Source organism: Macaca nemestrina, chromosome 15 (assembly GCF_043159975.1).
Source record: "Macaca nemestrina isolate mMacNem1 chromosome 15, mMacNem.hap1, whole genome shotgun sequence".
In the NCBI taxonomy this organism is placed as follows: Eukaryota; Metazoa; Chordata; class Mammalia; order Primates; family Cercopithecidae; genus Macaca; species Macaca nemestrina.
This window is the reverse complement of record NC_092139.1, coordinates 51,848,235-51,869,027: the sequence shown is the minus strand read 5'-3', so window position 1 is coordinate 51,869,027 and position 20,793 is coordinate 51,848,235. Positions and strand designations below refer to the sequence as shown.

Genomic DNA, 20,793 nt, shown 5'->3' with positions numbered 1-20,793 from the left:
AAAGTTTCCTCTTCAAAGTTTTCCTTCTTGTTCAAGAATAAACCCTAAGTGTTAGAAATAATAGTTTCTTTTAAAGACTAGCTTTCTTCAAGCCTCCTTGCCTTGTGCTAATAACTCTTTGTTAAGACCTATCCTATTTAACCACCGGACATGCTCACCAGCACGTTCCACAGTCCATGTCCCTTCCTTATTTGGAAATGTTATTGCTTCCTTAAACCTTTTGTAAGCAACTTCTTTGTTCTTCTCTGCACTTACCTATTTAGGAAAATTTTAGGCTATTAGCAAATCAGGTATCAGTTTAAGATTGTGAGGTCCCGCTCTAGCCAATGGATGCAGGACACAGCAGTAAGGACGACCCAAATGCGTTAAGGGATAAATATGTCTGCTTTTCCTTTGTTCAAGTGTGCTCTTGCTTTTGTTCTATCTGCGATTGAGCACCCTTTCTACAGAAAGTAAAGATGGCTTTGCTGAGAGATCTTTTGTCTCTGTGCTGACTTTTCTTCGCAGCACCGATTATCTATTTCTAACAATTTTGGTATTTCTAATACATACTGAGGCTATCATACTTAAGTCCTTGCTGCCACTGACCATCTTTTAACCCTACAGCATCGTGGCCCAGAAATCTTATCTATGCTCAGCTTGTCTTCACCACGTACGGGTGAGCCTCCTGTACACCACCATGCCCACTCCAAGGACAAGCTGATGACGCTCACTCCACAAATAACTGCTTTGACCTTCTGCAAGCTGGAAGAAAGCTGTCAGCTCAGGCAGGAAATACACAGGATCCCACTTCCTCTGCCCAGATTTCTGCCGTATCTCTGGTATACATCACAGCAAAGTGCATACACTATGCATCATGTTTCCCAGGACTTCCTAGTGACCTTGGCCAGTGACTTCCCCAGAAGGCGTTCATGGAAGCTGAAGCCAGAACATCTCTGTAAGTATTAGTTTCCTGGGGCTATAGGAACAAAGCACCACAAACTGGGTGGCTTAAAACAACAGGAATTTATTGTCTCACAGTTCCAGAGGCCAAATGTCAGAAGTCACAGTGTGGGCAGGGCTATGCTCTCCTGGCTATGCACTAGGGGAGAATTTGTTCCGTGCCTTTCTCTTAGTTCCTGGTGCTGCCAGCAATCCTTGGTGGTCTTGGCTAATTATATCTGCAAAGGGCCTATTTCCAGATAAGGTTGCATTCATAGGTACCCCAGGGTTGGGACTTCAACATATCCTTTAGGAAGACACAATTCAGTCCACAACAATGACCCAGAATGACTATTTAGCTGATCTTCTCCAGGAAACTTCATCGAATAGTGGCAATTTCCTTACACAGCTAGATTTGTGCTTGCTACTCAGTATTTTTTTAAACTAAAAGTATATCTTTTAGAGACATACACATTTAAAAAGCAAATGAATAATTAACACTATAAGTCAACGTGGCTTCCTCTCAGGGGAAGAGAAAGTACACAGGAGACTTCTAAGGTGTTTACAACACTCTTTATCCAGAAGATGAATACATGGGCATTTATTTTATTAATATCTAAACTATCCCATATTTCTATGCCACCTTCTATCTGTATGACACATCTTAAACAATTTAAAAAATTAAGTATAGGCACGAAACAGGCCCACAAGAACAAAGAACAGGTGAATATTGGCCAGGCACAGTGGCTCATGCCTGTAATCCCAGCACTTTGGGAGGCTGAGGCGATCACCTGAGCCCAGGAGTTCGAGACCAGTCTGGGCAAGATGGTAAGACCCTGTCTCTACTAAAAATAAAAATAAAAATAAAATTAGCTGAGAGTGGGAATGTGTGCCTATAATACCAGCTACTTGGGAAGCTGAGGTGGAAGAACTGCTTGAGCCTGGAGTTCGGGGCTGCAATGAGCTGTGGTTGTGCTGCTACACTACAATCTGGGTGACAGAGGGAGACCATGTCTCAAAAAAAAAAAAAAAGAACAAGTGAATAGATGACTAACAAAAGCATATGAACAAGCAGCAAATGACTTAACAACCAAAGGAAGTCAATGCCTAAGCCAGTGGTGAAGCTAAGCAGGGTGATTTACAAAACACAGCCTCAAGGAAGTGCAGTCATCCAAGGCACCAGGCTTAGAGCCTGGGGGTATGACTATGATTAAGAGGTTCTTTAGGAGGTTAAAGCCTCCAATTATACCCCTATAGTAATTATACTGCCCACATCTAGGAAATGATCTTTCTCTCCACAGGCAGAAGACTGGAGAGGCTCAAGAGGGAGATCCTGGACACAGGAAGCCAAGGGTGGGAGCACTGTACCGAATACAGGGAGAGTCAGTTTGATGGGCTCCTGGGCTCTCCCCACTTGGCCAGTTAATACTGTGCTTCCCAGGAAAGATGGGAATTAGGAGAAAAAAGAAGAGAGGATCTATCTGGAGTAGGAATCTTGGTAGACTACAGCCCACAGGCTAAATCCAGCCCACTGCCCATTTTAGTAAAGTTTTACTGGAACACAGCCACAGTCATTCACTATAGCTCTCCAATCACAACAGCAGAGTTGAGGAGTTGCAAATGAGACTTTGTGGCCGGCAAAGCCTAAAGTAATTACTATCTCGCAGAAATACTTATTTCTTCACAGACAAAGTTTGCCAACTTTTTATCTACAGGGTCCAATATCCAAATAATGGGGAGTTCTAAAATGAGAGAACAGAAAAAATAGAAGATAGGAAATCAAGACTTTTCCATACTCAGGAAAGAAAGTTTCAAATTGAAAGGGCCCACACACCACATGTCCAGCATAAGCCCTACATAAGCCCTACATATGGCACATCACTGAATAATACCAGAACACCAGCAATGAGGAGCAGATCCCACTAGCTTCCAGAGAATAAGAGAGAAAAACGTGCAAACTCCAAACAGGCAATTCACAGACAAAGAAACAACCAGGAAATTTAGCCTCACCTGTAACCAAAGAAATGTAAATAAAAAACAAGATTTCACTTTACAGCCAGCCAATTAGCAAAACGTAAAGGCTGGTTGGTGTTGAGTGCTAGCAAAGATATAGGGAAATAAGGCCTCTTGTTCCTCCCAGTGCGAGAGTATATGCAGGTAGTTCTAAGTGGAATTAATTGTTCCCAGAAGCATCCACAAAACTTGGGTTCCACTGACCATCCTTTGAGCAACACTGCTACCACACTGATCCCTTAGCTGCTATTTCTTCATGTTGTCCTACACAGATGTCTACACACCTTCAGATCCTGTGCAGCACAGCGTCTGAGACACCGTCACGGTCTCAACAAATTTGTCAAAGCTATGACACAAGTCATGTATAGCTATCCTCAGAGAGAGAGACAGACAGATGAACCAAACTTATAGGTTATGTTTGAATGCCCAAAGGAAAAGAAAAACTCAAATGTATTCAAGTGTACTTATAATGAACAATTCTGAAATATAAAGCCCAGCGACTTTTGTATTTTTTTCCCTCGCACTTTACTTTTCTCTTCCCAAATTACTCAGGATTTAAAAGGTCACAGCATAACCGTGTCCAATGCCTGGTGATCCCTGACCCACCTCCACTCCTGCCCCCACCAGCTTTACAGCAAGTGCTTGCATTCACCTGGTATCGGTCAAGGATTCTGAAGTCCTGACAGGTAGTTCTGTACGTGGCTTGTCCAGCTGGAAGTCTGGAAACTCCTCCTTCTTTGGCTCCATAAATCCCATCAACCAACAGAAGAGCAGCATTAACAACTTGATCCAAGTCAAAAAGTGGTAATCCCCTATCTCTTTTTGCTTGTCTGACAATCAGTTTGCGCTTCAGTCTCCGAGCTTCCGGAGTCATGGCAACAGCACCGGGACAAGCTTCCAGCCTCTTGAGCAGGAGCTTTTCCTCGTAGATGCTCACGGGAGTATACTTGGGCTCTTTCGGCTTTGTGTCCTTCTCCAGCTGAGGCTTCCTCTTTTCTCTAGCCCTTGTTTGCAAAGACATGTTTGAATCTGTGTCTTCACTGTCAATATCCATCCTGTCAGGTTTTTCCTCCTCACTCTCTACCTCCTGCTTTATCTGTTCAGGGCCTCTGACCTTCTTTCTGCCCCCAACCACTGGCCCAGAAGCTACTGACCCAGCAGGGGGTGGGACATACTCCATCCCTGGGTCTATGACTCCATCGCCTTCCATCTCATCATCATCTGTGCAGAGTACAAAACAGTGTCATCAAGGCACGGGAAGGAAGAAATGCAGAGCACACAGCCCACAGGGTGAAAACTTGTATATTTATACCACGGCCCATACCCAAAATAAAAGACCAAAGCAACCAAAGTCTTACCATGAAACAAGGCTTGTGGGGGCATCACATCTGGAATCAGATCTGCTTCTGAAAGCAAGCTAGGCGTGGCAGAATGAGAGGCAGGTGTCCCGGGAGCAGAGAAATCCAGAGAAGGAGAAGGAGATGGGCTTGTCAGTGGGGTACGGTCAGAGGAGCTCAAGGAGGAAAAGTCAATCACTTCGCCTTTTTCCAGAATCACATCTGGCCTGCGGCCTCGGCTTATGAATTTTACAGGGGTAGAAGACGTGCTCCTGTCAAGAAAGCCAGCGGCCTCCTTCTGGGCTCTTCTAATGTCTTTTGCTTCCTGAGTTCGAGACCTTTTCTCTTTTAATTCCATGGCAGATTCCACAGGATTCCGACTTGCTCGTTTTCTAAGTCCCTCAACAGTAATGATGGGATCTAAAGTTGGTTTTGAGGCTGCTAGGAAAGAATAAATACAGGCTGAGTATCCCTCATCTGAAATGCTTGGGCACAAGCATGTTTTGGATTTCAGATGTTTTCAGATTTTTGAATATTTGCATTATACTTACGGCCTGAGTATCCCAAACCCAGAAATCCAAAATCTGAAATGCTCCAAATGAGCATTTCCTTTTAACATTATGTCGGTGCTCAAAAAGTTTCAGATTTTGGAGTGTTTTTGATTTTGGATTTTCAGATTTGGATTGCTCAACCCATATCTAAATTTTAAAATAACTACTCAACTTTAGTTTCCTTTGCTAATTTATCATTATGCATAGTATCATGTTCAAGAAAGAGAAATGTTCAATGAATGCCCTAACTAAAAAAGACTTAGATATCTCTTGAGAAAAAAGAAGTTATACTGCAAATTTAAACAAATAAATACTGTCTTTCACCTACTGGAACTGGTAAACATTAAAAGTTTAGCCAGGCGTGGTGGTGCACGCCTCTTAATCCCAGCACTTTGGGAGGCTGAGGTGGACAGATCTTGAGCCCAGGAGGTGGTGGCTGCAGTGAGCCAAAAAAAAAGTTTGATAAAGCTCAGTAAATGTATGGGGAAATGGGCATTTTTATGGGCATTTCAATGGGCACTTTTTTTGGGAGGGACAGGGTCTTGCTCTGTTGCCCAGGCTGGAATGTAGTGGTGTGATCTCGGCTCACTGCAACCTCTGCCTCCCGGGTTCAAGCAATTCTCCTGCCTCAGCCTCCTGAGAAGCTGGGATTACAGGCATGCACCACCACACCCGGCTCATTTTTGTATTTCTGTACAGATGGGCTTTCATCATGTTGGCCAGGCTGGTCTTGAACTCCTGACCTCAGATGATCCACCCACCTCGGCCTCCCAAAGTACTGGGATTACAGGCATGAGCCACCACGCCCGGCCTTATTACAGTTTCTTGGAGGATAATTTGGCAATCCTGATTAAAATTTTGAATGAATATGCCCTTTGATGTAGGAACTCTGTTTCCAGGAATTTATCACATTTTCACATGTACACAAATTTGTAGAATTGTAGCACTGTTTAAAGTAACAAAAGGTCAGGCGTGATGGCTCACGCCTGTAATCCCAACATTTTTGGAGGCAGAGGCCAGAGGATCACTTGAGCCCGACAGTTCAAGACCAGCCCAGGAAACATAGTGAGACCCTATCTCTATTATTTTTTTTAAATGTTTTAATTAAAAAATAAATAAATAAAACAACAAAAAGGTAGAAACAACCAAGATGTCCATCAACAGGAGAATGGTTTAACAAATTATCACATAATTATATAATGGATGTAATGAAATAAAATAGGGTAAATCTACATGTACTGTCATGGAAAGATGTCCAAGACATACTGGTAAGTGTGGCAAAAATGGAAAACTCATATAGTATGAGTCCATTTTACTTTTTTTAAAAAGTAAGAAAATGCTTAAATCTGCAGAGATCATTTCTGAAAGTATTCACAAAAGACAACAGTGGTTACTCTGGGAAATGAAATTGCAGGCAATAGGCAGGAGGGGGAACTTTCATACTTTACACCCTTAAGTACTATTTGATTTTCTTCCCAATTATATTAAAGCTCATCAGTCTGGTCCGGTGGCTCACCCTGTAATCCCAGCACTTTGTGAGGTCAAGGCAGGTGGATAGCCTGAGGTCAGGAGTTCGAGACCAACCTGGCCAACATGGCAAAAGAAGTCTCTAATAAAAATTTTAAAAAAACTAGCTGGGCATGGTGGCATGTTATTTGGGAAGCTAAGGCACGAAAATCATTTGAACCTAAGAGGGAGAGGTTACAGTGCGCCAAGATTGCACCACTGCACTCCAGCCTGGGTGACAGAGTGAGACTCTATCTCAAATAAATAAATAAACAAACAAGCAAACAAATAAATATAAAAATTTAAAAGCTCATTAAAAACTTTTTAGATCATAAAACCAGATCAATATGTGATAGTAAGAAGTTACTCTTAACATCTTTTTAAATATGAAAATGGCATTATGGTCAGGCTGCAAAAAGGAAAGAATCCTGATCTCTTAGAGATAGTCTAAGATATTTAGAAATGAAATGTTGATTCCTGGGATTTGTTTCTATATAATCCAATAGTAAGAATGGGGAAGGTTGGGGGAAAGTATTGAGGATTTAGATAAAATGAGACTGTCAGGAGTTAATGTCAAAGTGAGGTGGAAGGTACATGGGAATTCATCATGTTATTTATTAAGGGAATTTTAAAACATCTTTTCACCTTTGTGAGAAGTTTAAAAACAGAAACCAGATGGAAAACATTGAACCTTTCAGATACCCTGGGAAATTTATAGAAATGACAGCTTGATTAGGAAGTGATAAAATGTTTTTATGTGGCATTTATTTCTAGCACACACACAAGTATCATCACAGAAGTATTAAGCAGAGTAGTTCCAGAGAGGCCTGCAAGCCATGCCCAGTGGAAGCAGGAGTGTCTCCTGGACTCACACCCGCTTGGCTCTGGTCTGACTAGCATCTTTTGTACTGTTCTCACAACAGTACCTTTTATTTTCAAAGTAGAGGCAGACAACTTCTCTCCTTCAGGTTTCATCGTTGGGGGCTTGTTATGAACAAGTTTCCACCATCCCGGCTCTCCAAATTCCTGAGCACCTGAACGGAAGTACATGGGACTTCCCACGCTGAGGCAACCTGCCACGGTGCTCCACCAGGTGGACGTCTTTTTCCTAAAGAGTCCAAGAATTTGAAAATGATTGGCACTTCAATTTGCTCATTATACAGAAAAGACAGTCTGTGTATACTGTGACTCCCGGCCTGCAACATGCAATGGCACCTCCAGCTACTGAAGGAGCAGAGCACAAGAGGCAGGAGAGAGGCTCTGGGGTCCACCTGCTTCAAACCCTGGCACTACCAACTTCTAGCACCCTCGGTTTGTTCATCTGTAAAACCAGGATAATAGAACTTACCTCACAGGGTTGCTAGGAGGATTAAACGAAATAATTCAAACAAAGCATGTAAAATACTTCTCATCACAATCATCACGATTATGGAATTCTACAGGCTAATTCTAATTAAGTTGCTTTTTTATGTGAATTAAGCACAGCTCCCAAGAATAAACCATACAAAAAGTGTAACTCCAAGCCTGGGCATTTTGTGATAGAAGTTAATCACTGGCTCCAGTGAACAGCTGATTTTACCCGAGAAGTCGCACACATTTCTCAATCTGATCCTATCTGCCTCGAAGCACTAGAGTGGTAACAAAACTATGTGGCATGTTCCACAAGCACCTACTGCACGACAAAATAACCAAAATGTACAAAATGTCAACTATTCGGGGTTCCCTGTTGAAAATTCTTTTAAGGCAACTGTTCTATTTCCACCTTGAAAACATAAATCGAATGCCAAAAATCCTCAAAGACAGTCTTTCACAAGAAGACTAGTCTAACAGTTTGAAGATAATGCTGGGAAGGCAAAGGAAAAGCATTCTGAGGAACAGCGATGTATTATTAATAGAAAACACAGAAAATAAATAAGCTAAGATACAGTAGGCATAAGCACTATCTGAGGCCGGGCATGGTAGCTCACGCCTGTAATCCCAGCACTTTGGGAGGCCAAGGCGGGTGGATCACCTGAGGTCAGGAGTTCGAGACCAGCTTGGCTGCCGTGGTGAAACCCCGTCTCTAGTAAAAATACAAAATTAGCCAGGTGTTATGGCACACGCCTGTAATTCCAGCTACTTGGGAGGGTGAGGCAGGAGAATCTTTGAACCTGAGAGGCGGAGGTTGCAGTGAGCCAAGACTGTGCCACTGCACTCCAGCCTGGGCAACAAGAACAAAACTTGGTCTCAAAAAAAGCACTGTCTGAGATGGAGAGAATGAAACCCCCAACCTTTTGGTCCCAAAGTACCTATCCTACATTCTTCTCTTTTTCTAATCTTTCCAAACCCTAATACAAAATGTAACATAAACACATACAATAGAATATTATTCAGTCTTAAAAATAAAGGAAATCCTGTCATATGCTGCAATGTGGATAACCCTTGAGGACGTTATGCTAAGTGAAATAAGCCAGTCCCAAAAAGACAAATACTGTATGGTTCTGCATATATGAAGTATTTAGAGTAGTCAAATTCATAGAAACAGAAAGTAGAAAGGTGACTACCTAGAGCTGTAGGGAGGGGAGAATGGAGAGTTATTTAATAGGGATAGAGTTTCAGATCTGCAAGCTGAGAAGAGTTCTGGCCATCTGTGAATCTATATTCAAATATGTGAATATACTTAACACTACTGAACTGTACACTTAGAACTGGTTAAGATGGTAAATTTTCACTGTTTTCACTGCAATAAATAAACAAAAGTTTGGCAAACAGACCTCATTTCTACAAAAAAAAATCAAAAATTAGCTGGGTGTGATGGCACTTGCCTGTGGTCCCAGCTACTTGGGAGGCTGAGGTGGGAGGATCACTTGTGCCTGGGGGGTCAAGGCTGCAGTGAGCCATGACTGTGCCACAGCACTCCAGCCTGGGTGACAGGATGAAATCCTATCTCAAACAAAAACAATAAAAAGATTGACAGACTCAAAAGATTTTAAAAACCAATGTGTTATTTAGTGTGTGGAAAATGGGTGCGTACTTGTACATTGACAGTGGGACTATAAACAGGCATATACTTTCTGGAGGTTACTTTCATAATGTACAGCAAAATTGTGTGTATCCTCTGACCTCACAAATCTACTTCTAATTATAAAAACACAAAGGATATATATACAAGAATATTCCCCACAAGGCTAACTTAAACACACAAAAACTGGAAACAATATAAATCTTTATAAAGTTATTGTCCAGTGTTACAGATTTAATTGTGTTCTCCCAAAAGATGTTGAAGTCCCAGTACTTGTGAATGTGACCTTATGTGCAAACAGTGATCAGGAGGTCATGAAGTTGAACACTAATCCAATATGACTGGTGACCTTATACAAAGGGGAAACTTGGACAGAGAGACAGATGTGTAGAGAGGGAAGATGCATGAAGACACAGGGAGAATGTCATCTACAAGCCAAGGAAGGCCTGTGGCACAGAAGCTAGGGAGAGGCATAGAACATTCTCTCCCTCACAGCCTTCAAAAGGAACCAACCCTATCAACACCTGGATTTCAGATTTCCAGCCTCTAGAACTGGAATACATTTCTGTTGTTTAAGCCATCCAGTTTGTGTTACAGCATCATTAGCAAACTAATAGAGCCAGCTAAATCACAGCACAGACACATAACAAAATATTTGTATAAAATGGAATAAATTTATTGCCAGGACATATATAAACACAGTATTTATGAATGGCCTAAATAGTTTTCCCCCAATGGCCGGGCGCGGTGGCTCAAGCCTGTAATCCCAGCACTTTGGGAGGCCGAGACGGGCGGATCACGAGGTCAGGAGATCCAGACCATCCTGGCGAACACGGTGAAACCCCGTCTCTACTAAAAAATACAAAAAACTAGCCGGGCGAGGTGGCGGGCGCCTGTAGTCCCAGCTACTCGGGAGGCTGAGGCAGGAGAATGGCGTAAACCCGGGAGGCGGAGCTTGCAGTGAGCTGAGATCTGGCCACCGCACCCCAGCCTGGGCGACAAAGCGAGACTCTGTCTCAACAAAAAAAAAAAAAAAAAAAAAAGACCAGCCTGGCCAACATGGCGAAACCCCATCTCTACCAAAAATACAAAAATTAGCCGGGCGTGGTGGTGTGTACCTGTAATCCCAGCTACTCAGGAGGCTGAGGCAAGAGATTCGCTTAAACCTGGGAGGCGGAAGTTGCAGTGAGCCGAGATTGCGCCACTGCACTCCAGTCAGGGCAACGAGGATAAGACTTTGTCTTAAAAAAAAAAAAAAAAAAAAAATAGTTTTCCCCCAAAATTATTATTGTGGTAAAATATACATAACATTTACTATCTTAATTTTTAAGAGTAGAGTTCAGTGGTATTAAGTACATTTATATGGCACAATCACCACCACCATCCACCTTCAGAACGCTTTTCAAAGGGCAAAACTGAAACTCTACAACCGTTAAACAACTCCCAATTCCACCCTCCCCACCCAGTGCTGACAACCACCGTTCTACTTTCTGTATCTGAGATTTTCACTACCCTAAGTATCTCAGATAAGTGGAATCACACAGTATGTTTTCTTGTGATTGGTTTGTTTCACACAGCATAATGTCCTCAGGGTTCATCTACATTGCAGCATGTGCCAGAATGTCCTTCCTTTTTAAGACTGAATGATATCTACTGTGTCTATATGCCACATTTTACTTATCCATTCATCTACTGATGGACACTTGGGTTGGTTCCACATCTCAGTTATTGTGAATAATGCTGCTAAAAACATGGAGATATAAGTATCTCTGAGACCTTGCTTTCAATCCTTTTGAGTATATACCCAGAAGTGAAATTGCCAGATCATATGATCATTATATTTTTAACTATTTGAGGAAATACCACACCGTTTTCCACAATGATTGTACAATTTTATATTCCCACTAACACTGCAAAAGAGTTCCCATTTCTCCACATTCTCGCCCACAGTTGTTATTTTCTGGGTTTTTTTTTTTGTTTTTTTTTTTGATAATTGTCATCCTAAGAGGCGTGAGGTGGTATCGTGTTAATAGATTTGATTTGTGTTTCCCTAATGATTAATGATGTTGAGCAGCTTTTGATGTGTTCATTGGCCATTTTTATATCTTTGAAGGAAAGTCTATTAAATTCCTTTACCCATTTTTGCAATGGGGGGAGCTAAAACAATGGCTGCCATCTCTTTGCCCCTCTATGATTAGAAGCAGCAATCAGTGATCAGAGCACAAATACCCAATATTTGGAAAACAGGCTTATTTTTGCCCACCCTGGATGCTACAAGCTGTGTGTAAGCCATTATAGGAACACACACACAGTTTTCTCCCTAGTGGCTAGAGAAGGCGGATGGGTAGCTGCTACTGCATTAAGAACTAAAATTGACCGGTATTAACCACAATCTACTGTCTATGCCTTCCCTTGGAAACTGCAAGCCTTTATTAGACTCTAGAGTTCCAAAATAGTTCCATCGGTCTGACTGCCAGTGCAACTGCTGTCTAGGCAGGACGGCGGATGCTTCATATCTGCCACCTTCCCAGAATCCTCCTCATAAAGTTGATTGAAGAATAGATACTACAAATGCGTACTATCATATTTCATCAATTCTAAGATCCATTAACTTTAAGATACACCATTTTATGTACAAATAAGAGCTAACTACCAATTAAATTATGACATATCAGTAACCTTAAGATGTATCTAGCTGTCAGAGATGTCAAAATTTGCAAAATTATGTATCTTTTTTTTTTTTTTTTTTTTGAGACGGAGTCTCGCTCTGTCGCCCAGGCTGGAGTGCAGTAGCCGGATCTCAGCTCACTGCAAGCTCCGCCTCCCGGGTTCACGCCATTCTCCTGCCTCAGTCTCCCGAGTAGCTGGGACTACAGGCGCCCGCCACCTCGCCCGGCTAGTTTTTTGTATTTTTTAGTAGAGACGGGGTTTCACCGTGTTCGCCAGGATGGTCTCGATCTCCTGACCTTGTGATCCGCCCGTCTCGGCCTCCCAAAGTGCTGGGATTACAGGCTTGAGCCACCGCGCGTGGCAAAATTATGTATCTTAAAATCAGTAAAATATGGTACTAGAAGAAAATATTCAAGCTATTCTTCACTAATCAAAACTATACCTTCTCGAAGAATTCAAGGCTAGGACTAAAAGCAGATTAAATGAACAAATATTAGGCAATTATTTAGTAATAATTAAGTTTTCATATACTTTCTAACTTGTTTCTACAATGGTACAGAAAATTATTTAGGTTAGCACTAAAAAAAAAACACCTTTCTACATTTAAACGTTAATAACATATTAAAGACATAAAAAGAAAAACCTGTAAACATCTGAAAGAAAATTTAGAACTTCATTACACTGAATACTATTCTCCTAGATCTTGTGACAAATAAGAAATGGTTACAATTTTTAAGAATTTAAAGTATGTCCTGGCCAGGTACAGTGGTTCATGCCTGTAATCTCAGCACTTTGGGTGGCAGGCGGGTGGATCACCTAAAGTGAGGAGTTCAAGACCAGCCTGACCAATATGGTGAAACCCTGTCCCTATTAAAAATACAAAAATTAGTTGGGCATGGTCGGGTGTGCCCATAGTACCGTCTCCGCAGGCTGAGATGGGAGAATTGCTTGAACCTGGGAGGTGGAGGCTGCAGTGAGCTGAGATCGCGCCACTGCACTCCAGCCTGGATGACAGAGCAGGACTCCGTCTCAAAAAAATAAGTAAGTAAATACACAAATAAATAAAATATGTCCTATGGATAGCAGAATGAAAATCTTTAGTAGCTATGAAAAAAAGTGTACCTTAAACATAAATGCTCTTTATAAACAGCTTCTCTGGGGTGTGGTAACCTTGTTAACATACACAGAGATATCTGAGCAAGTGGTAACTACCCAGGGGTAGTGGCTTCAGGGGATTTTCCAATCACTGATGTTTCAAGTGGAGTTCCCAAAGTGAAGAGCAGCACTGTAGCATGAAACCGGGTGGCAAGAATCATAGAGTGGTTTCTAATTCTCTTTTGCTTCTTCTGGTTAGATCAAGAGACGTTTACTGCTTTAAATTCTCATTAACACTTGTAGCCTCCCTTTTTGACTGGAAAAGAAAGCCATGGCTTGCCATTATGCGTCATGGGATCCAGCTACAATTTAACAGCAGTTTTATTTTTTATTGTTACATTCTATTTATGACAATTTATATAGGTTTCCCACTTACCATGATGATAAGTTTCTTTTAAAATTAATGTATTTTTTAAGTGACTTGATTTAAATAGGAAGATCAAATTAATAAATCCGGTGATATACCAATATGGCCAACACACTAGATAACAGTTACACTACACAGAAATTGGAGAGTAATTAATGCCTTTCATTGGCATGTTAAAAAGAAATAAGGCTCAGCTGATTCCTCTCAAAACATGCTCTAGAAATGAACAAATGAAGCAACTAAACAACTTCTGTTAAACTCCAGCAATATCCTTAAAAACAGGCAATCTAAATCCAATTTCTTCCAGGAGATAACCCACTAAATAGAACAGCACTCGAAGATCATGAAAACATTCCAAGATCCAATTTTATCAGTTTTTTCCCTTTCTTATCCCTTATAAATGGGGTGCATTAAGTTCCATAAATAGTGCTATATCATTAAACTAAAACAACAGATTTCCTTTCCTTATGAGAAAGAACCAGTTATAGTGTCGATTCTTTTCTTAGCACCACTAAATAGCTCAAGAACCAAAATAACCCCTTTTGTAAAAATGTAGGGAGTCTATTCCATTTTCTCACAGCAGCCTGCAGAAGGTCGCCCTCCTTCTGACCGCCCTCCCGCATCTCAGTAACACAAGCAAAGCTGTGATTCCTCAGCGTTGGAAGAAACAGAGGCTGCAGTGAGCCCCAAGTGAGGAAAAGCATGAACTCCCTGCCCTGACCTGAAGCGGTCAGAGACTTTGTCATGTCTAAACTAATCTCATTATGTAAGATTCATGAATCTCACACAGGACTTCAGACAACAACTAACAATCAGAATCTCAAACAAAAATTCACCAATGTGGTAGCAAACTCACAAGTACCCAAGAGCAATAAAAGTCTTGTCAGGTCCACGTGGACCTTTAGTGAAAATACATGGTCGCAAGGTCTGTGCATCAGCATCCCCGAGTCTAATGAACCAAAGCAGCCACTGAGGTGAGCACACAGCAGCAAACTCAAAGTGCAATGGTAAACACAGTGACTAATGAACAAGCCATATACAGATGTGCCCAGACTTTGCTAAGCACTATGAAAAATAGTCAAACATATAAAAAAGTGTCTACTGAGTTAACAAAACAAATATTAGTAACACAAAACTCTATTAACGACCAGGCGTGATGGCTCACGCCTGTAGTCCCAACACTTTAGGAGGCTGAGGCGGCGGATCACGAGGTCAGGAGATCGAGAGCATCCTGGCTAACATGGTGAAATCCTGTCTCTACAAAAAATACAAAAAATTAGCCGGGCATAGTGTTGGGCGCCTGTAGTCCCAGCTACTCGGGAGGCTGAGGCAGCAGAATGGCATGAACCCGGGAGGCAGAGATTGCAGTGAGCCAAGATTGCGCCACTGCACTCCAGCCAGGGCGACAGAGGGAGATTCCATCTCAAAAAAAAAAAAAAAAAAAAAAAAAAAAAAATTAACTAAGGGCAACCTAAATACATACAGTCAGTAATTGCCTTATTTTTCCTCTCTTGTCTTCCTAGAAGGCACTGCTGTGTTTTGGGTTTTTTTATTTGCTTGTTTGTTTGAGACGGAGTCTCGCGCAGTCACCTAGGCTGGAGTAAAGTGGCACCATCTCAGCTCACTGCAACCTCCGCCTCCCAGGTTCAAGCGATTCTCTTGCCTCAGCCTCCCGAGTAGCTGGGATTACGGGCCTGCCAGCATGCCCAGCTAATTTTTGTATTTTTAGTAGAGATGGGGTTTCACCATGTTGGCCAGGCTGGTCTCAAACTCCTGACCTCAGGTGATCCGCCCACCTCAGCCTCCCAAAATGCTGGGATTACAGGCATGAACTACCGGGCCTGGCCTGGTTGGTGCTTTTTAAGAGATGGGAGTCTCACTATACTGTCCAGGCTGGCCTCAAACTCCTGGGCTCAAGTGATCCTCCAACCTTGGTCTCCTGAGTAGCTGGGACAACAGGCATGCCCCACCACACATAGCTTAAAAGAATGTAATAACCCTATCTCCTCAAGTGAAATATTGACTTATCCAACTCTTGAGTCTCATGTAATACAATTCTTATTTTCTAACATTCTAAGAATTTCTTCAAAAAATGTCATGTTCAGTTGAAATAAACACTTTCTTTTTTTTTTCTTTTTTTTTTTTTAGATGGAGTCTCACTCTGTTGCCCAGGCTGGAGTGCAATGGAACGATCTTGGCTCACTGCAACCTCCACCTCCTGGGTTCAAGCGATTCTCCTGCCTCAGCCTCCTGAGTAGCTGGGATTATAGTTGCCTGCCACCACGCCCAGCTAATTTTTGTATTTTAGTAGAGATGGGGTTTCACCATGTTGGCCAGGCTGGTCTTGAACTCCTGACTAGAGGTGATCCACCTGCCTCGGCCTCCCATAGTGCTGGGATTACAGGCGTGAGCCACCATGCCTGGCCAAGTTTTCTTTTTTGTTTTTTCAATCTTAAAAAAGTAAAAACATTCTTTGGAATTCAAAAATTCTTTGTAATTGCCACAAGTAAACACCTAACAAGGTCAGGAACAGTGGCTCATCCCATAATCCTAGCACTCTGGAAGGCTGAGGCAGGAAAGCTGTTTGAGCCCAGGAGTTCGAGACCAGCCTGAGACAACATGAGACCCCTGTCTCTACAAAAAAATTAAAAAATAAGGCCGGGAGCAGTGGCTCATGCCTGTAATCCCAGCACTTTGGGAGGCCGAGGCAGACGGATCACCTGTAGTCAGGAGTTCAAGAACAGCCTGGCCAACATGGTGAAACCCCGTCTCTACTAAAAATACAAAAATTAGCCAGGCATGGTGGCAGGTGTCTGTAATCCCAGCTACTCAGGAGGCTAAGGCAGAAGAATCGCTTGAACCCGGGAGGTGGAGGTTGCAGGGAGCCAAGATCACGCCACTGCACTCCAGCCTGGGGGGTAGAGCAAGACGCTCCTCAAAAAATAAATAAATAAATAAATAAATAAGCAAGTCAGGCATGTTGGTGCACACCTGTAATCCCAGCTTCTCAGGAGGCTGACGCAGGAGGATTACTTGAGCCCAGGAGGTTGAGGATGCAGTGAGCTATCATCGCGCCACTGTACTCCAGCCTGGGTGACAGAGGGAGACTCTGTCTCAAAAAAATTAAAATAAATCTCTAACAAGGCTATGTTAGGCAGTCTCAAATCTTGTATACTTCATTCTTTACATATTCCTTCAAGTATAAGATTTTTTAAAAACACATTACCTGTTCCCTAGTAAAAAAGTCCAATGTTTCTCAATAAAAGCACAGATATCTTCTTTCCACCTGAAATAACCTTGACGTCCACTTCCTTCTAGAGACAAGTTGTACATTGCCAACATGACGACCTGAAACACAATTGAAACAAGAGGTGGGAGAACAGCACGGTTAGGAACGTTAATCTTGAGGAGGGAAAAGTTTCTTCTGTTTTATATTCTGAGTAGGAATGGCGGGGAACAAAGGGAACAAAGGAAGGACAGTATCTTAGAATATTCCCAGGGTAGAATTTACTTCCTTTTTCACTTTCGTTAGATATCACTAATCCACTTAATTATGTGCAGAACTAAGCATCTAATCCTTAGGTGCCACACATGCAGGGCTGTGTGGCTGAACTGATGGCTACAACAGAGCTGCCCCTGAATCAGCTGATAAACAGGCATTGTCCCAAGGATCTGCACCCTACACAGTGCAGTCCTAAATCAAAGGCTATCTTCTGACAGCAGGAGGCCTTCAGGTGCCTACTCCAGCCAGCATTTTCTGACCAATGGCACTACCCTTTATCAACTATCTTGAAAATCACCCTTGTATACACTTTTCTAAGCTCTTAGTGGGCAAAAACAAGATTCTCAGAATCTCAGAACTAAAAATAATGCTACATGCCATCTACTCGGTGACTCAGCCATTTTTACCTGTCAAACCCCTCCTTCAAATGAAATCAGCATTAGAGGAGAAACAGACAACTGAAAGGCCCAGCCACTCAGCCCATTCTCGAAGGGCTCCAAGACACCCCCACAGCTCAGGATGTAAACTCTTTTTTTTTTTTTTTTTTTTTTTTTTTTTGAGACGGAGTCTCGCTCTGTCGCCCAGGCTGGAGTGCAGTGGCGCGATCTCGGCTCACTGCAAGCTCCACCTCCCGGGTTCACGCCATTCTCCTGCCTCAGCCTCCCGAGTAGCTGGGACTACAGGCGCCCACAACCGCGCCCGGCTAATTTTCTGTATTTTTAGTAGAGACGGGGTTTCACCGTGGTCTCGATCTCCTGACCTTGTGATCCGCCCGCCTCGGCCTCCCAAAGTGCTGGGATTACAGGCGTGAGCCACCGCGCCCGGCCCAGGATGTAAACTCTTAATCTAATTTACTCTACTCTTATTTTACAGATGAGGAATTCATGGCCCCAAATGGGGAAGTATTTTCCAGAAATATAAATAACATATGCTCATTGTAAAATACTTCAGTAATATAGAAAAGAGCAAACAAAGGAGGAAGTAAAAATCACTTGAAATCCACCATCAAGAAATAATCCCATCCTTTCAGACATTTTTCTTTGAATCTATACTCATATACTCATATAGATTTTTTTTCTGTTTGTTTGTTTGGTCTTTTTGAGACGGAGTCCCACTGTGATGCCTAGGCTGGAATGTGATGGTGTGATCTCGGCTCACTGCAACCTCCGATTCCTGGGTTCAAGCAATTTTCCTGCCTCAGCCTCCCGAGCACTGGAATCTCAGATTTGCACCACCATTCCTGGCTAATTTTTGTATTTTCAGTAGAGACAGGGTTTTGAACTCCTGACCTCAAGTGATCCGCCCGCCTCAGTCTCTTAAAGTGCTGGAATTACAGATGCGAGCCACTGCATCCAGCCTAATCCTTATTTCTATAAAGAGCATCCTGTATCTGTAAGGAGTGTAGTAAATTGCAGTTAACGCCCCCAACATCTGTATTCACAGCATTAAATCCCCAACAGTCTTACGGAAAGACCTGTATCTACACCACTCAAAGGGGCCCAGTAATTCTGACTCTTCACTAACCAAGTTTCAAATTCTCCCATTCTTAAACTGGCAATACTTGCAGACAGTCTAAAAACAATTAACCCCATGAACAGATTTTTTAAAATGTCTTCCAGTTATACCTGCATCTGGTCTACACCAGCCAACAAACATCTTCCTTTAAGCAATCAATATTCATGAGAAGTTAGTGTTTAATGGGCATGGACTTTCATTTTGTAAAGATAAAAAAATTCTGGAGGTGGATGGTGGTGGTGATTACACAGCAATGTGAATGTACTTAATTCCACTGAACTGTACATTAAAAAATGGTAAACTATATGTTATGCATATTTCACCACAAGTTTAAAAAATAATTATTGCTCAATAAATAATTTAAGAAAATCATAGAACAAGCTTTGCCCACTCTCAGAAGAGTATCTCAGAAACATGTATTTGCTGATAATCTCAGTGATAAAGTATCTGTTATTTTATTTCTATGACTTTTCTGTATAATTGAGACATTTTATGACTTTAAAAAGTTAAAGTTTGCATATTTACTTGAAAATAACTTTTTCTATTATCACTTAATCTTTACTGGGAAAACTATAAACTAATATATAAAGGACCTGTTTTCCTCGTCTCCTGGAATTTATGATCTAAAAGAATGAATCCCAGGCCAGGCATGGTGGCTCACACCTGTAATCCCAGCACTTTGGGAGGCTGAGGTGGGTGAATCACCTGAGGTCAGGAGTTCAAGACCAGCCTGGCCAACATGGTGAAACCCTGTCTGTACTAAAAATACAAAAATTAGCTGGGCATGGTGGAGCATGCCTGTAGTTTCAGCTACTCGTGAGGCTGAGGCAGGAGAATCGTTTGAATGCAGGAGGCAGAGGTTGCAGTGAGCCATTACACTCCAGCCTGGCCAACAAGAGTGAAACTTCATCTCAAAAAAAAAAAAAAAAAAAAGGAAAACTAGTTTAGTTTTCCGTTCTCATGCTACCAGATCAAGCTCATCAGTAATGAAGCTGATCTTGTGGACCAATGTATCCACAGGGCCTAGCTCAGAGCTGGCAGGTACTCAGTATATGCTGAAGAACAGTAGAAAAATAACGGGCAAAGATCGATCATGGTATCCTTACTTGTGCCGTAAGAATGAGTCTCCAGGAAAAGAATGTAAAACCTTCCCTATTCTTCCCAAATGTCTGATAAAGTTTCTCCTCTGTATGGAACTGCTATTCACAGGAGTCACCAAGGAGGAGGAAAGGACACAGAAAGGGAGCGTGGCAGGAAGGGGCCTTTTAATCAGGAGATCAGACCTCTTTACTGTAAGTATTTTATAATACAAACAAAATGCTGTTTGTGTTACACGCATTTCTATATATTTCTTTGGTAAATCTTTCAAAGTTTAAGATTTAAAGACAGAAAACCCACATTTCAATATACTAAGAATGTGGCTACATCAATGGAGTCTATTCAAGACCAACTGATTCTCTTTCAGGTCTTCAACAAGAGATGGGCTTTTTCAGATGCAACTAGAAATACTGGTCAGTTGTTTGCTAAGAATCAGATATATGCAACCTAAGTTATCACTTCACCCTACCAGGTTAGTATCCACCATCCATATGTCTTTTGGAAGTGAAAAAATAATTTGCAAGTTATGTTAGTCTAATTAAATATGCAAAGTGGCCGGGCACGGTGGCTCACACCTGTAATCCCAGCACTTTGGGAGGCCGAGGTGGGTGGATCACCCGAGGTCAGGAGTTCGAGACCAGCCTGGCTAACATGGCAAAACCCTGTCTCTACTAAAAATACAAAAAATTAGCCAGGCATAGTGGCGCGTGCCTGTAATCCCAGCTACTAGACAGGCTGAGGCAGGAGGACTGCTTGAACCTGGGAGGCGGAGGTTGTAGTGAGCTGAGATCGTGCCACTACACTCCAGCCTGAGCAACAGAGCAAGACCGTGTCTCAAAAAGATTTAAAAATTTAAAAAAAGTAAATAAATATGCAAAGTGAGCCAATATTACATAGTCTGAGCAAAATAAGCAAAAGCCAGCTTTTCTTTTAAAAAGACCCACTACAGAAAACTCACATTTTTGAAAATAACAAATTACATATATTTGCTCTTCTTCCATTATATAGCTTTTATGAGAAACCACTTGCAGGACAATACAAATCTACCTGCGTGCACGTATCACAATAATCTATTAATAAGATCTTGCCTACACACAGTATCCCATGTACACTTGAGAAAAATGTCCCAGTTATAATATTCATAAGGCTCTATCCTC

At 42.0% G+C, this 20,793-nt stretch overlaps 1 protein-coding gene and 1 long non-coding RNA gene across 5 annotated transcripts in view; one reads left to right on the top strand and one right to left on the bottom strand.

Moving 5' to 3' along the window:
* LOC105486843 (lysine acetyltransferase 14) overlaps window positions 1-20,793 on the bottom strand; it is a 45,990-nt gene that overhangs the window by 20,560 nt on the left and 4,637 nt on the right. For 2 of the 3 annotated variants that reach the window (XM_011749914.2, XM_071079716.1), the window contains exons 3-6: window positions 16,748-16,869; window positions 7,255-7,436; window positions 4,293-4,712; window positions 3,587-4,155 (exon numbers count right to left, since the gene is read on the bottom strand). In XM_011749914.2, the coding sequence (XP_011748216.1) occupies window positions 3,587-4,155; window positions 4,293-4,712; window positions 7,255-7,436; window positions 16,748-16,869 (1,293 nt within the window). The remainder of the gene's footprint in view (window positions 1-3,586; window positions 4,156-4,292; window positions 4,713-7,254; window positions 7,437-16,747; window positions 16,870-20,793) is intronic. The other variant, XM_071079715.1, reaches the window with a different exon arrangement.
* Window positions 774-20,111, top strand: LOC139358516 (uncharacterized). Of its 2 annotated transcripts, none has more exons than XR_011613564.1 (3): window positions 774-937; window positions 19,748-19,830; window positions 20,004-20,111. It is a non-coding gene; the product is annotated as an uncharacterized lncRNA (long non-coding RNA). The 2 variants fall into 2 exon arrangements; XR_011613562.1 differs by lacking the exon at window positions 774-937 and adding an exon at window positions 10,798-10,872.